Below are 15,352 nucleotides of genomic sequence, written 5' to 3'. Positions count from 1 at the left end.
GAGCATCTACCTCAGAAGAGTGTTCTTGGGGGTTAAATGCATGGACACTTGGGACGGGGTGCCTGCACGTCGTTAGTACCCGTATCCTGATGGTTCTCTTTTAATATCCTATGAACATCACATGGTTCTGATTGTCAAGTAATTATAACTGGTTCTTATAAAACGCTGACAAGGGTCAGACCCTGTTCTAGAAATATTAATTCATTTGATTCCCCACAACAATAGTATAAAGTAGGTACTATTTTACTCCTCATTTTACAGATGAGGAAACTGAGGCCCAGAGAGGTTGAGTGACTTGTTCAAGGTTGTCCAGCCAGGAAGAGGCAGAGATAGCTTCAATCACAGTCAGCCACAGACCCTCCTGTTATAATGATGTCTGACCCCTGCCTAGGGATGGAGGTCGACTTGACACACGTACCTTTTGCCCTTCGTTCCAGCCATTGGGGGCTGCAGCATGGCCCCTGGGGTGTCTGGGCCTGAATCCTTGGTGGTATCCGTCTCCGTTCCTCCTCCCCCATCGTCCCCTCCTCCCTCCTGCCACCACCCACCTCAGACTTCCTCCTTTACTTGGTTGGACACTACGCCACATCCCACCCGCCTTGGACTGTGGTGTCCAGCAGCGTCGCCTGCATCATGGGGGGCCTTGGACCCTCCAACAGGCTCCTGTCTCTCCTGACTGTGGGTGGTGAGTTGGGGGCTTTGGCAGCTCCTGGGTTCAGCTCTGGGCAGGGCAGGGAACAGGGCGGAAAGAGAGAACCAAAGGGTGGGGGTTGGTACCGGAGCAGATCCCTGGCGCCCCAAACCCTATGGGTCTCTCCCAGAGCCTGCGCCCCCCAAGATCTGGCCTCTGGGAGAAGCAGAAGGAGGGGATTCTGAGGGTGTTGCAACAGGACAAGTCGATGTAGAAGTAACACAGTCCGGTGGCCTTGATGCCGGCCTGCAGGTCCCACCAGATGTGGCTCTCCACCCGCGCCTGCTGCCTGCCAGGACCCACCCTACCCAGCTTCTCTGCCCAACCCCCAGTCATAGTCACGTGTCTCAGTTTACCTCCTTTTTCTCTCCTCAGGTCTCAGCCTCGTTCAGGCCCATACAGGTAGGCCTAGACCTTGCGATCCCCCTCCCTACCTCCCAAAGACCACCCCACCTCTGTCCCTTCCCCAGTCTCTCCACACCACCCACTGATGACTGACGCCACCTCCCAATTCCCAACTCCCACTGGTCTCCTCTGACTCCTGTGCCACTTACATTCCCAGACTGCAACTGCCCCTCGGTGAGCCCCGGCGTGCTGGCGGGGATTGTGCTGGGGGACCTGGCGCTGACCCTCTTCATCGCCCTGGCCGTGTACTCCCTGGGTCGGCTGGTCCCTCGGGGACGAGGACCCACGGAGGGTGAGTGGAGCTGGCCGGGGATGGCCTGGGACCCTCTGAGGACTTGCCTGGAAGGGAGGGGTAAGCTCCCCAGTCACATCCACCCAAAAGGAGGTGATGGAGGGGCGGCTTTTGCAACAAAATGGTCCCAATTCTCACCCCGTCTGTCTCTGAACTCTGCTGTTCCCCACCCCCAAGCAGTGACCCGGAAACAGCACATCACTGAGACAGAGTCGCCTTATCAGGTGAGGAAACCAGCTTTTCTTTCTCACACCTCACTCCTGCCCTGAGGGTGTCTTGTCCCAAATACCCCTCCCCCAGCCCCTGCAGAACCTAGACCCTAAAGCCCACTTTCTCAGCAGCTCCTCAGACACTTGAAGACATAGCATCCAAAACTGCTTTCAGTGATCAATCACAACCTTATGCTCAGCTTAAAATGCGTGGAGGGGAAATACAGGGATGGTTTGTCTCAGCCAGAAGGCAGGCTCTGAATTGTTCCGGAAAAGCCCAGCCCAGGACAGGCTGATTTCTCAGAGAAGTCCTCATAAGGGCAGAGGATATAATTCAACCCTACTTTGGTAACTCTAAAGAGAGGAGCTCTGAATTTGTGGGGGAGGGACCCTGCAGCCTTTGAGAAACTGACGAAAGCCAGAGACTCTTCAGAAAAATCCACATAAAAAAATACAAAATTGTGCATATAATCTAGAGGCAGTGCAAGTATCCTTGAAACCCTTCTTAAGAACCACGATGCAAATGTCATCTTTCCATCTCCCACCTCCTGTCAATGCCATTCTTAACCCTTTAGGGGGTCATGAGCTCCTCTGAGAATCTAATGGAAGCCAAACAGACCCTCTCCAGAAAGATGAACTCCAGACCGGGCATTTGTATATGATTTCAGGGATTCTATCTGAGGCCTGCATCTTGGGGCCATAGAACCCCACCCCATCCCCATTGTGAACCCCGCTCTGTGAAATCTGTTTTACTTGTCTGCAACCAACTTTGCTTTGCCTCACTTGTGGATAAAAAGTCTCTTTGTAAAGTATAAGAATCTCAAGTTTGGCTCTGTGAGGTCCAGAAGACTGAAGGGGTTTTCCAGTTACTGGGGGAGGTGGGATGCAGTGAAATTTTAGGGCAAAGCCCCAGTTTGTTCATTCCTTTGGTGGAATTTGTTGAGGGTCTATATATGCTAGATGCTGGAGACACAGCAGCAGAGCTTACATCCTAGTTGGGGAGACAGACTTTTTTTTAAAAAATTAATTAATTAATTAATTAATTTTTATCTTTGGCTGCGTTGGGTCTTTGTTGCTGCTTGTGGGCTTTCTCTAGTTGCGGCGAGCGGGGGCTACTCTTTGTTGTGGTGCGCGGGCTTCTCATTGCGGTGGCTTCTCTTGTTGCAGAGCACAGGCTCTAGGCGTGCGGGCTTCAGTAGTTGTGGCACGTGGGCTCAGTAGTTGTGGCTCGCGAGCTCTAGAGCGCAGGCTCAGTAGTTGTGGCTCATGGGCTCTAGAGTGCAGGCTCAGTAGTTGTGGTACACGGGCTTATTTGCTCCGCGGCATGTGGTATCTTCCCGGACCAGGGCTCGAACCCGTGTCCCCTGTATTGGCAGGCGGATTCCTAACCAATGCGGCACCAGGGAAGTCCTGGGGAGACAGACTTGAAGCAGATTAACAAATAAGATCATTTGGGGAGGCAACATGAAGGAAATAAAGTAGGTTGATGTGCCAGTGACTTGCGTGTGTGGGGAAGAAACTATAGATGGGGAAATCAAGAAATGCCTCTCTGAGAAAGTGACATGAGCTGAGACTTGAAGGGTGAGAAGGAACTATCCATGGGAATATCTAGGGGACCAGTGTTTCAGGCAGAGTGAACAGCACACACAACGGCCCCTCGGCTGGGGCATAACAATGAGGCAGAGGAGAAAGGGGAACATTGAAGGCACTTGAATAAAATCCAGATCTCTATCATGGCTACAAGGTTGAAGAAGCTGCCAGGGGCCTTGCAGGCCACTGGGAGAAGGCTAGATTTTATTTTCAGTTTATTCGGTGGACCCCCTTCACTGATGGTCCACACCCTGTCCATCCCTTTAGGAGCTCCAAGGCCAGAGGACAGATGTCTACAGCAACCTCAACACACAGAGGCCATATTAAAAATGAGCCCAAACCAGGGCAGTCAACAACCTGATGCCTGGATCCAATCATTCCTGATGCCTGCTCAGCACTCTATTCCTACTCCCACCAAGATACAGATCCACAGAGTGTCCACAATGAGACGTCAACCTCTCCCCACTACTGCCCCCAAATAAACATGGAGCACACAAACAATGTTGAGTTATTCCCAATCCCTGGGCTGGCGGGATGGGGATATGCGGGGTTCTAGGGGGATCAAGGACCCAGAAACAGCTAAATGAGAGGGAGCCTTTGGGGAACCTGGGTTGTCTGAGAAAGAATTAGAACAAGAAGTATTTCAATTGCTTTATTCCAGCCCAAAAGAGGGTTGGATTTCCTGTGCCGCCACACACAATCCAGGATGACAGGGTCAGAAGTCATATGTCACAGTTACTGGGGAGTCACCCCCTGCCAGGCATGTTGATGTAGATTTTGCCATCTTCTGAGTGTGGGGAAGAGAAAGCACGAGGCCTGACCACCCACCTTCCACCCACATCTCCACTTCCTTGGGGACCCCCTGCCTCAGGGGTTTCCTCAGGAGTTCCCCCCAAGCACCGCCCCCAGGGTTTCCCCAGAACCTCGAGGGCTTGCCCGGGGGTGCCCGCCCTGGGGACCCCCTCCCTAGGGACACCATGCCTCTTCAGGCCCAGCTCGGTCCCTGCCCTCACCTTGGGTGGGCCTGCTGCGTGGGCGCACACACACAAACACCACCACCACAATTAGCTGTGACACAACCGCATCTGCGGCCACGAGACCCGCCAGGAGTGGCAGGGAGAGGGGCCCACATCCGGAACAGGAACCTGAAGGGTGGGAGCCAAGACAGAAGGCAGCTGAGGGGGGTTCCAGACACTTGGGCCTGGGCTTTGGGCATATGGGTCAGAGGAAGTCCCTTTGAAGGTGGGTGTCCCAGATTCCCTGGGGAATGAGAGGGGAGAGGGAGATCCAGGGAGAGGCTGGGGGTTGTCCCAGGGCTCCCAGGACTGTGCTTTGGGCATAGTAAGTACTCCTGAAGACAGGCTGGGGGGTGGCCGAGTCCCTGGGCCTTCAGTTTGGTGATGAGGACAGTGAGATGGGGACCTAGAAAGGGCTGCAGATCCTCTGGGGGCTCTGATTCGGGGATGCGAGGTGAGATCCAGGACCCACAGGCCACACTTCAGGGATGGAAGCAGGACCTGAAGTGGTGCTGCAAAGGGGACAGGGTGTTGATTTCTCACCTGGGGTCATCTGAGCTGCAGCCACTGTGGAAAGAGAGGGAAGGTAGATCAGTAGGGAGAGGTGGTTCTCAAAACAGGGTGCAGGGAAAGGTGATGTCCTGAGAAGTAGCCTCCACTCTGGAGAGATCAAATGAGAAAGAGGGGCCAAATGGGAGGGAAGCACCCAGAGACACAGAGGGAGACAGGAAATCAGAAGTAGAGGCAGAGACCCAGCGGTGAGAAGGGGACGAACAGCAGCCATCCAAACTCAGCTTCCCTCCCCAAAGAACCAGGCCCAGAAGTTTCTCTCTGGAAGGGAAAGGGCACTGGGAGAAGGACCCATCCTCAGCACCCCTCCCTTCAGATGCCACCCCAAGCCACTCCTTTCACAAAACTCTGCCTAACACCCCCCATAACCACTGGCTTCACCTGGGAGCAAAAGCAGGAACAGAATGTTGCCTGGAGGAACCATGGTGGGCTGGGGGCTGGAAGAGGTCTGTCAAAGGGCTTTGGTCCAGAGAAGTCCTGAGGAACAATGGGGAGTAGAGAGGCAGCAATAGCGGATGTCACTCTGCCGGTGGCAAGGCTACCTGCTTCCTGTGTGTGTGTGGGAGGGGGAGAGGTGATGGATCTCTCTGACAGCCTTTAGGGACAAACTAGGGGGAGGGTCAGAGAGATCAGGGAGGCTGCTGTGATCGTCCAGGTGGGACGTGACAGGTAGACCAGGGTGTGGGCGCTGGGGAGATCCTGGAAAGATTTTGAAGGTAGAGCCAACAAAACTTGCTGATGGAGTGGATATGTGTATGAGAGAGAGGGGTCCAGGATGACCAAAGCTTCTGGCCTAAGCAACGGAGGAGATGAAGCATCCTTTGACACGATGGAGAAGGAGGGGAAGCAGGCTTAGGGGGGAAAGTGCCAAGGTTTGGGCAAACTGGGTTGGAAATGCCTAATAGATCTCGCTGTGGAGAAGCTGAATGACCACAGCTGCCTCTTTGAGTTCAGGGGATAAGTCTGGTCTGGAGATGTAAATTTGGGGATTGCTGGCTTATGGATGGTATTTAAAGCCATGAGACTGGATGAGATCATCAAGGAAGTGAGTACAGACAGAGGAGGAACACCACCTCCTCCCAACACCAAGAATGGGTGAAGAGGAGGAAACAGCCAGTAAAACGGAAGGAGCAGCAAGTGAGGGAGGAGAACCAGGAGAGCATAGAGTCTTGAGGGCAGCGGAGAAATATGATTTCCATGGTCACCAAGATGGGAACTGAGAATGAGCCTCCCACTGGAATGTCAGTTGGCTTGAGGGTTGGGAATTCCTGCCTGCTTAGTTCACAGCTATACCACAGCACCCAGCAAAGTACCTCCCTTGCAGTAATTATTTTTAATTATGAATGAATAAATGAGAACTGGCCTCTGAAAAAGGTGATGTGTGGAAGGGGGAAATTTGAGTCCACCTATATCACTCTTACCTACAGACCTTTCTTCCCTCGAGACCAGGGAGTTCAGAACCCCAGCCCCCTTCTCTCTCAGGACCCAATAATACTGGCAGCGTCCCCCCGCCCCTCGCCAGCGCAGGGCCTGGGAGTCAAGGCCTCCAACACCCCCTTGGACAAAAGTCCAGGTCCCCAGTTCCCTCCTCTTTCAGGGGTCCGCTACCCCAGGCCCCTTCTCCCTCAGACCAAAGACGGGGTTCCCAATCCCTGTTTCCGGGGAGACTTAGGAGTCGGGCTCTTAAAGTCAGCCCCGCCCATTTAGACCCCAAGTTTGCTCGAGCGCAACCCGGGGACTCCCGGGCTTGTGGGCGGGGCCCGTCCCACGACTGGGCGGTGCCAGAACTTCAGTTTAAAAAGTCGCGGGGGGACCCGACGCAAGATCGGGGACCCGGCGGCGGCTCCGCGGGGAAACAGCGAGGCTGGCGCAGCGCCGAGGCCGGGGGCCTGGGGCCCCGCAATCCGCACCACGGAATCCCCGAGGTAATGGAGGGGCGGGGAGGTGAGGCACGCTCGGCCCCTAAGAGCGGGGCTGGGGGACGGACTCTTGAGGCTCTGAGGGACGGAGCTAGAGCATCAAGAGTGAGCGGTGAAGCATCAAGCTGAGAGTGAGGGTACCCGGTGTTTGGAGGGGGCGGAGGGTCCAGACTCCTGGGTCGTGATGCCGGAGCGGCTGGGATTCTGGACTCTTGAGTCCCGGGGTGGGGTGGTGGGGTGGGGTAAAGGACTGTTGATCCTGAACCCTAGGTCCCGGGGGGGTGAAAGCGCTGGGAGCCCCGACTCCTGCCTGGGTCCTGCGAGGAGGGGGCTGGCGACCCGGACTCCATGCTGTAGAAAAAGAGGCTGGATCGAGTTTTTGGGGGCGTTGTTTGAAATCAGCCAAGGTCTGGGTGGGCAAGGTCCGGGGCTTGGCCGCAGGGATGCACTCTGGCCGTGACCCTGCCCCACCCTGGGATTTCCCGAGTCGCCACCCGGCCCGGGTCCCCGGGCTGAGCAGGAATTTCCCTTGTGCGGGGATTCCACGAGCGCCACGCTTGGCCACGCATCGCGTCTCGGAGCGGGGCACCTGGGCCGCCGGGCCTAGAGGAAGAAGGAGGTGGAAGATTCCCTTGCGTGAGCGCCGTGACGTCAGCGCGTCGCGTCTAGGCTGTTTCCGAGTCCGCCCTCCGGCGCTTAACCCTTCCTATGCTCGAGCGGGGCTCGGAAGGGTGAGGGCTCGGAAGGGTGAGGGCTGAGGGCCCGGCCTTCTTGCGTCGTGCGAACAAGGAGTCTGGAAACTGGGATTCCCAGGTCCTAGGGGGGAGTAGGTTGAGGGCCCGGACTCCTGGGTCCTGGGGAAGGGGATGCGAGTCTCCCAGACTCCCGTGAGGTGGGGCTTGGACTTCTGGGTCTGAAGAGGGGGGCGAGGTCTGAACCTTTGGATTCCTAATGAGCTAGGGGGCTACTGACTTCGTGGTTCCTCAGACAGAGGGGCTGGGGACTCGGATGCCTGGTATCCCGAGGAAGAAGTATCAGGGCAGCTTCTAGGGCAGAGAGAGATTGGGAACCTGGATGTGCGTCTCTGGGGAGTGATGCCCGGCGACGCCCCGAATCCCTCAGGACTGGGAGATCTGGGGGTGGGGTGAGGTGGGATTTTTCACGGAAGTGGCAGGCAGAGGGAGGGGGGCTGCAGAGGGCGCCCTCCACCTCCTTCCTCAGTTTCCACGACGCTGGTGGAAAGTTGGGTCAGAGGGGGAAGTGCGGAGCAAAAGGAAGGAAACCGCGGAGGCGGCGCCGCACCCGAAATCTTAGATTGGCTTTGGAGTTCTCAGGCGGCATCGGTGTGCCAGTTTTTCCGCGCGGGAGGGCGAAGAGGGCGCTCAGATTCACTCCCCGGCGCACTTGGGTGACTTAAGGACCCCTGATAACTTCCCTCCCTCCTCACCCCGCAGTGAGCCGGAATGAGCGCAGCCACTGCCCATCACAGACGGTGAAGAAGCTCCTAGAAGAACAAAGGCGCCGCCAGCAGCAGCCTGACGCTGGTGGGCTACCGGTGAGGCCCATGAAGCGCTGTAAACTACAACTCCCATGAGGCCATGTCCTGTTGGGCAAGGACTTGCTGCCTTGCTGGGCCCTCGGGGCTGATGAGAGACGTAGTCCTGACTTAGACGCCCTGTAGGTGGGGAATGGATGCTGAGGAATCTGCCAGATAAATTCACCCTTGTTTCTTTTTGCTTATGCCTCTACAGGGACAGTTCCTGGCTCCCCTGGCCCAGCCCCTGACCCCATCTGTGAATGAGGGTGAAGCTGGTAAGTCTGGAAACTCACTTGGTTCCCTCAGCTCCTAGCCCCAGCTTCCCTCAGGGACTCAAACATCCCAACTCTTAGAACTTTCAGGAACTTAGGAGTTAGGCCCTCATTCTTGCTGAGACCTGCAGAGTAGAGCCAGATTCTCTGGAGCCCAGTAGTCTGTGCACATAGTCCTTCAGGGGCCCAGGCTCCCAGCCTGGAATCTGGGCCCTCAACCCCTCAGTGTCCCAGGCATTTAGGTCCCAAAAGTCCAAGCTTCCAGCCCCTTGGTGCCCCAGAAGTACTAGCTTTCAGTACCTTGGGGACTCCAGGCCCTCACACAGGTCCTGTCTGGGCTGTGACTTCCCCTAACTCTGGTAACCAGGCCTGCCCCTGCTCCTCCTCTCACATGCAGGCCATACTCACTTCCCAGCACACCAGGAGACTGTGGGTTCTGGACTTGGCAGCCTGGCACCCCCCATGGGCTTTCCAGACTGGGACCCCAACACGCATGCTGCCTACACGGACAGGCCCTACTCTTACCCTGCTTCTGCTGCTGAAGGTTTCCTGACTCCTGACTTCTACTCACACTCGGACCCAGGGCGGCCGTGTTCATTTCCCCTGGGGATGGAGGTGAGATACAGAATGGGAACTGGGTGCTGAAGGGCTCCTAAGATTTCCAGTTGCCCTTATGCAGCATTCTGAGATGTCTGGGGCTGGGTTAGGATCCCATTCCTCAGATGCGCAAAACTGAGGCCCAAAGGTCCAAGGTCACTTGGCGCAGATGGGACGCCCAGCCACTCTGCCTGGCGCTCTGTACGTGTATGTGTGTGTGGTAGAAAGAGGGAATTCTCAGCTGACTGGCTCTCCCCATCACCTGTACCCTTCAGGACCCCCTGGATACTCGGCCCTATGCAGAACCTTCCCTGCCACAGGCAGGATCCTGGAGAGGTTCTGGACTCCCTTCAGGACCCCCACAGTTGCCTCCTGTGGTCAACGGACCATCCCTGGACACTGCCCGTGCTCACATGCTGGCTTTGGGGCCACAAAAGCTGCTGGCCCAGGATGAGGAGGGAGACACGTGAGTACAGGGGATGGAATCTGCAGGCTCCCCTGTTCAGCTGGGGTGCTGTGCTCATTGCTGCCTTCCACCTATCCTCAGGCTCCTGCACCTGTTTGCGGCTCGAGGGTTGCGCTGGGCCGCGTACGCCGCAGCTGAGATGCTCCAAGCGTACAGACATCTGGACATTCGTGAGCATAAGGGCAAGGTGAGGACTGAGGGCCTGGACTCCTGGGTCTGAGGGCAGAGGGTCTGGAGGCCTGGATTCCTGGTTTTCAGAGGGGAGGGGACTGGGGGCCCAGACTGACCTTTCCTGACTCCTGCAGACCCCTCTTCTGGTGGCTGCTGCTGCCAACCAGCCCCTGATTGTGGAGGATCTACTGAACCTGGGAGCGGAACCCAACACCACTGACCATCAAGGGCGTTCTGTCTTACACGTGGCCGCTACATATGGGCTCCCAAGAGTGCTCTCGGTATGCTCACCTGGCAGGTGGGATGAATGGGATGGACTGATTGCCTAGATCCTGCCTTTCAGGGCTAGGAGGCCTGGGGAGACCCTAATCCAGCTCTCTACCTCCTCCTCCTCCCAGGCTGTGATTAACTCAGGGGTTCGAGTTGACATCGAAGCCAGAGACTTCGAGGGTAAGTTGGGTGGTGGGCAGGGTAGGTGGAGCTGGTGGGGCTGGGTGGGGTCGGTGCTCCAGATGTAGAGTCCTCACTGTCTCTACTCTGCAGGCCTCACCCCTCTCCACACAGCCATCCTGGCCCTCAACGTTGCTATGCACCCACCCGACCTATATCCCCCAGTACTGAGTACCCAGGCCCAAGACAGGCTGGCTTGCGTCAAGATGTTGCTGCACATGGGTGCTGATCATACCAGCCAGGTGAGCTGGGCAGTGGGCAGCTGGCCTCCAGGAGGGCACGTGGGATGGGGGCGCCTGGATATCCAGGGGCTCGAAACAAATGCTGACTTGTCTCTTCCCAGCTGTGTGACCTTGAACATGTGACTTCACTTCTCTGTGTCCCAGTTGTCAACTGGGAATAATACTACTGATCTTAACTTATATTTACCAAGCACTTACTATTCATCAAACACTAAGTTTCATGGATTAGCTAATTGAATCCTCACAAACACACTTTGATGTGTATACTATTATTACTTTCTGTCTTTCACTAATAAGGAAACTGAGGCTCAAAGACTCAAAAATCTTATACCTTGTGAGTGTCAGAGAGGGGATTTGAGCCCAGGTGGCCTGACCCCAGAATCCAGCTGTGAATACATATAGTCTCCTCCTTCCTGACAGTAGCTCCTTCAAAGGCTGGCTGAGAGAATTAAACATCTACTCATTGTTTTGGATTTTTAAATTTTAGTTTAAGAACTTTGAACATAGGTAAAGTACAGAAAATAGTATAATGAACTCCATGTACCCAACATAAATAACCAGCAACTCATAGCCAGTCCTTTCCCATCCACTTCTCCTGTATTATTTTTAAGCAAATCCCAGCTTACAGTTTTACCCATAAATATTTGTCTTTAGAAGACAAGAACTCTTGTTAACCTCAGTACCTTTATTCCACCTTAAAAAAAATTAACAGTCTCATAATATCAAATATCCTGTGTTCAAATTTTTATTTGACTCTAAAGTGACATACATTTATTTTTTTCATTTAAAAAAGAAAATGAAAAAAAAAACTAGGATCCAAATAAAGCCCACACATTGCAGTGATATGTCCTTTTAAGCTCTTAATTTAGAGCTTCCCCTCCTTTAGAGTTTTCTCTTCATAATTTTTTTTGATGAGCCAGCTAGGTTGTTTTGCCCTATATAAACCCACAATTTTTTAAAAAATTGAAGTATAGTTGATTTACAGTGTTGTGTTAGTTTCTGGTGTACAGCAGAGTGATTCAGTTGTACACATATACACATATTCTTTTTCATATTCTTTTCTGTTATGGATTATTACAGGATATTGAATCTAGTTCCCTGTGCTATACAGTAAGACCTTGTTGTTTATCTGTTTTACATGTAGTAGTTTGTATCTGCTAATCCCAAACTCCTAATTTATCCTCCCCCATCCCCTTTCCCCTTTGGTAACCGTAAGTTTATTTTCTATGTCTAAACACAAAATTTTTAATGTTTATTATCATTACAAATTCTTTAAAGGCACATAGTAAAGTTTCATTGTGGAAAATGTCTTTATTTGCTTCCAAATATGAAGAGAACAGTTCGGTATGGAAGTAGATACAGGCTTAGGTAGTCCACTGATGAAGGCTGCTCAGTTCCCATCCTTATAGATAAAATACAGTCCATGTGGGATGTGGGCGCATTTTACTGTGTTTAATAGAATGTGGGCTGGCCAGGGTGGCTGCTAGTCCGGAGAGCTCCTTTGGAGGAATAGAAAAGAAATCTTTTTCTGAAAGATACTTGGGCTGGAAAATTGTCTTAATAAATGTACCGTTCGGTGATGTGTATGATCTGAATGGCACCCCCTTAAATCTGGTATTCCTGTAGAGTGCACAGCACATACAACTGTATAAGGCACTCCTGGGTGCTTGAAAAAGAGAGACAGGGTGTCTAAAGGCTCTTGGGTTCCATGGGTGGAGGCTTGGGTGTGAGGACTGGCCTGACCTCTGCCGTTCCCCTCCTCACAGGAGATCAAGAGTAACAAAACAGTTCTGCACTTGGCTGTGCAGGCTGCCAACCCGACCCTGGTTCAGCTGCTGCTGGCGCTGCCACGGGGAGACCTGCGGGCCTTTGTCAACATGAAGGTAGGGGCCTAGGCTGGAATGTGCAGATTGGGTGAGACGCGGCAGAGAGCAGGCAGTGGGATGTTGGGAGTCCCGTGGGCTGTGGCTGTGGAGGGGCCGCTGTGTGGGACGTGGACGGGGCATGTGTCAGGCCTAGAGGGGTGTGTGGAATGTGGCCCTGGAGGGGGCTTCTGGGGGATGTGAGGAGGGACATGTGGGACCTGGGTGTGACGGAATATGAAGCGCGCCGTCGAGGGCCCAGGCCAGCTGAGCCTGCGTCTTCATCAGGCCCCCCTCACCGTCCCCAGGCCCACGGGAACACAGCCCTCCACATGGCGGCCGCCCTGCCCCCTGGGCCGGCCCAGGAGGCCATTGTGCGGCGCCTGCTGGCAGCTGGGGCGGATCCAACGTTGCGCAACCTGGAGAATGAGCAGCCTGTCCACCTGCTACGGCCCGGGCCGGGCCCCGAGGGGGTGAGCTCTGAGCCCACCCCGACTGCAGGGTGCACCCCCGACCCCATCATTCCTGACTGTAGAGGGTGACTTGTAATCTCAGAAGGTGACCTTGACCCTTATCCAACTCTGACTTCAAAATGTGACCTTGAGGGACTTCCCTGGCGGTCCAGCGGTTAAGACTCCACGCTTCCACTGCGAGGGGCATGGGTTCCATCCCTGGTTGGGGAACTTAAGATCTCACATGCCGTGTGGCACGGCCGAAAAAAAAAAAAAATGACCCTGGACCTCAGTGTTGGCTCCCTTGCCTGATAATGGTGACTCCTCCTGACCTCTGTTTCCACCCTGACCTCAGAGTGTGACCTCTACTTTCAACCCTGAATCCTGACCTCAAGGTGTGACCTTTGATCCCCAAGTATGACCTCCAGCCCCCTGACTTCTAGTCCTGACCTCAGAGTGGGACTTCTGACCCCCAAATGTGACTCTGGCCCCTTGCTTCTCCCCTTTGACTCCCAGTCCTCAATGCCAGTCCCAAGGTGGGAACCCCCGGCCAGCAACACCTTTGCTCAGGAGCCTTAATTCATTGTATGAACGAGCCTTCACCCCCAGCCCCGCATCTTGACTCAGAACCTCTGACCTTCAAACCCAACTAACCCTACTCACTTCTCTCTCACCCCCAACTTCACAGGGTGTGCCTGCCCCACTTCTCCTTGCAACCTCTCAAGTTTCTCCCCCCTCTTGTCTTGTCCACAGCTCCGGCAGCTACTGAAGAGGAGCCGTGTGGCACCCCCAGGCCTGTCCTCTTAGGACTCAGACCCAGAACCTGGACTGATTTTCCAGTCCCCACCGTCCTGTGGGACAGCCAGCGTATGCTAATGTTGCAAATCCGTGATAATGTATGTGCATAATGTCCTGCCATCGGGGTCTTACATTAAAACCCCAAAATGGCTGTTGGCGGGTAAACAGTCCCCAATATTTGGGGTGGTATGATACCCTTCCCCCACCCACAAGGAGCCCCCTTGATGATTTCTGTGAAATCGAGGCCCCTTGATTGTTTCTGTGAAACACACTGGACCCCCAACCCTTTCCCCACCAGGATCTTTTGGGGTCCAGATGTAACTCCCCATATGGTACTTGGGGTACGCCAAAACAGCTTCCGGTACCATCCTAGTAGAGCTCCTAAGATGACCCCTGACCTCCCCAGGATCCACCCCCTCCAGGTCCTTAACCCTGAGACATAGGAAGGACTCTCGATTAGAGTCCCCTGGGTCCTACTGCTTTAAGTCAGAACACAACCAGGCCCCTGACCCAGACCTCAGTATTTCTAGTGAATCCCTCCCCTATCTGAAACTCTTGATTAAACTCAGTTTGGACTAGAACCGTTACTGTCTAATCTCTAATCATTGGTGCAGGGAAGCGGCTGAGGAGCCGTGTTTGGGTGAATGTGTCTGGGTGGGGGGTTGTAGCAGACACTGCGGGTGCCAAGTCCATATCCTGTCCCCCTCACCCTGTCAACACCTGGTGGTCTCACTGCCAGGGCCAGCACGTGACTCTGCCTGTGGGCATTCTCAGACCACTGGTGCCCGCTTTGCCCTGGGTATGAGTGTGGCAAGACTTCCATGCCAGGAGGATCATGCCTCTTCCCACTCCAACAGCTCTCAACCAGTGACTGACTGAAGGGAGACGGTATGTAAATACTCCAGGTCCCCTGCCTCCGTGGGGATAACTGGGAAGTGTGTGTTCTACACGGGCTCTCAAAGCTCCCCAGTGGAACGAAGCTCCTGTTCTCCACCGTGCTTCTGGCTTGATAACGTACCCTTTCTTGGCAGCTTTCCCTTTTCTGGGTCCCTTCCCGCCTCCCCTATCAATGTTCCCCACCCCTTGCAGGTAATCTTGTCCTCAAATGCTTGCCTCAGCCTCTGCTTCCGGAGAAACCCAAACTAAAGACAGAAGACCTCCACAATGCCCCCTTGTACCCCTGCCCCACAGCCTCTGCTCTGTCCTCTGTCCCAGTCTCGTCGCTCCAGAAAGCCCTCTGGCGCACGGTAGCCCCCACTGCTTGGAGCCTCTCATGGACAACAAACCAAGCACACTTCAGGGCATGTGCCAGTGTCTCTACCCCAAAACTTAAGGCTTAAAACAACCACCACTTTTTTTGTTTTTTGATAAATTTATTTATTTATTTTTGGCTGCATAGGGTCTTCGTTCCTGCGTGCAGTCTTTCTCTAGTTGTGGCGAGCGGGGGCTACTCTTTGTTGTGGTGTGCGGGCTTCTTTGCGGTGGCTTCTCTTTGTTGCGGAGCACGGGCTCTAGGCATGCAAGCTTTTGTAGTTGTGGCACGCGGGCTTCAGTAGTTGTGGCTTGTGGGCTCTAGAGCGCAGGCTCAGTAGTTGTGGCGCACGGGCTTAGTTGCTCCACGGCCTGTGGGATCTTCCTGGGTCAGGGCTCGAACCCATGTCCCCTGCATTGCCAGGTGGATTCTTTTTTTTAAAAAATTATTTATTTATTTGTTTTAGGCTGTGTTGGGTCTTTGTTTCCGTGCAAGGGCTTTCTCTAGTTGCGGCGAGCGGGGGCCACTCTTCATCGCGGTGCGCGGGCCTCTCACTGTCGC

The 15,352-nt window shown here is 54.4% G+C and overlaps 3 protein-coding genes across 6 annotated transcripts; 2 read left to right on the top strand and 1 right to left on the bottom strand.

Moving 5' to 3' along the window:
- Window positions 1-584: 584 nt before the first annotated feature.
- Window positions 585-3,667, top strand: TYROBP (transmembrane immune signaling adaptor TYROBP). Its single transcript, XM_068528660.1, has 5 exons — window positions 585-685; window positions 1,067-1,093; window positions 1,254-1,388; window positions 1,566-1,612; window positions 3,455-3,667. The coding sequence occupies exons 1-5, from the start codon at window positions 634-636 to the stop codon at window positions 3,512-3,514; spliced, it is 321 nt and encodes a 106-aa protein (XP_068384761.1). The 5' UTR covers window positions 585-633; the 3' UTR covers window positions 3,515-3,667.
- Window positions 3,668-3,900: 233 nt separating this feature from the next.
- On the bottom strand, window positions 3,901-5,256 carry HCST (hematopoietic cell signal transducer). Its single transcript, XM_068528672.1, has 4 exons — window positions 5,155-5,256; window positions 4,747-4,770; window positions 4,201-4,332; window positions 3,901-3,974 (listed from the first exon to the last, which is right to left on the bottom strand). Exons 1-4 carry the CDS (start codon window positions 5,195-5,197, stop codon window positions 3,934-3,936), a joined length of 240 nt encoding a protein of 79 aa, XP_068384773.1. The 5' UTR covers window positions 5,198-5,256; the 3' UTR covers window positions 3,901-3,933.
- Window positions 5,257-6,614: 1,358 nt separating this feature from the next.
- On the top strand, window positions 6,615-14,090 carry NFKBID (NFKB inhibitor delta). 4 transcript variants are annotated; one of them, XM_068528591.1, is made up of 12 exons: window positions 6,615-6,698; window positions 8,147-8,247; window positions 8,444-8,504; window positions 8,899-9,116; window positions 9,374-9,564; window positions 9,646-9,751; window positions 9,870-10,016; window positions 10,134-10,185; window positions 10,279-10,427; window positions 12,194-12,310; window positions 12,598-12,762; window positions 13,495-14,090. In XM_068528591.1, exons 4-12 carry the CDS (start codon window positions 8,964-8,966, stop codon window positions 13,546-13,548), a joined length of 1,134 nt encoding a protein of 377 aa, XP_068384692.1. In that variant the 5' UTR covers window positions 6,615-6,698; window positions 8,147-8,247; window positions 8,444-8,504; window positions 8,899-8,963; the 3' UTR covers window positions 13,549-14,090. The 4 variants fall into 4 exon arrangements, with proteins under 4 accessions (XP_068384692.1, XP_068384691.1, XP_068384689.1 ...); XM_068528588.1 differs by lacking the exon at window positions 6,615-6,698 and adding an exon at window positions 7,434-7,518; XM_068528590.1 differs by lacking the exons at window positions 6,615-6,698; window positions 8,899-9,116 and adding an exon at window positions 7,431-7,505.
- The last annotated feature ends 1,262 nt before the right edge of the window (window positions 14,091-15,352 follow it).

This window comes from Eschrichtius robustus, chromosome 19 (assembly GCF_028021215.1).
Source record: "Eschrichtius robustus isolate mEscRob2 chromosome 19, mEscRob2.pri, whole genome shotgun sequence".
Taxonomy (NCBI): Eukaryota; Metazoa; Chordata; class Mammalia; order Artiodactyla; family Eschrichtiidae; genus Eschrichtius; species Eschrichtius robustus.
The sequence above is the reverse complement of the archived record's forward strand: the minus strand, read 5'-3'. Positions and strand labels throughout refer to the sequence as shown.

Excerpts from the sequence above, each read along its gene's own strand:
- HCST (XM_068528672.1), bottom strand. The coding sequence starts at position 5,197 with ATGGTTCCTCCAGGCAACATTCTGTTCCTGCTTTTGCTCCCAG. Across the intron at positions 4,333-4,746 it reads TGCAGCTCAGATGACCCCAG|GTTCCTGTTCCGGATGTGGG; the intron begins GTGAGAAATCAA and ends CCCACCCTTCAG. Across the intron at positions 3,975-4,200 it reads ACGCAGCAGGCCCACCCAAG|AAGATGGCAAAATCTACATC; the intron begins GTGAGGGCAGGG and ends CCCCACACTCAG.
- TYROBP (XM_068528660.1), top strand. The coding sequence starts at position 634 with ATGGGGGGCCTTGGACCCTCCAACAGGCTCCTGTCTCTCCTGACTGTG. Across the intron at positions 686-1,066 it reads GTCTCTCCTGACTGTGGGTG|GTCTCAGCCTCGTTCAGGCC; the intron begins GTGAGTTGGGGG and ends TTCTCTCCTCAG. Across the intron at positions 1,094-1,253 it reads CCTCGTTCAGGCCCATACAG|ACTGCAACTGCCCCTCGGTG; the intron begins GTAGGCCTAGAC and ends TTACATTCCCAG.
- NFKBID (XM_068528588.1), top strand. Across the intron at positions 9,752-9,869 it reads TTCGTGAGCATAAGGGCAAG|ACCCCTCTTCTGGTGGCTGC; the intron begins GTGAGGACTGAG and ends TGACTCCTGCAG. Across the intron at positions 12,311-12,597 it reads GGGCCTTTGTCAACATGAAG|GCCCACGGGAACACAGCCCT; the intron begins GTAGGGGCCTAG and ends CACCGTCCCCAG.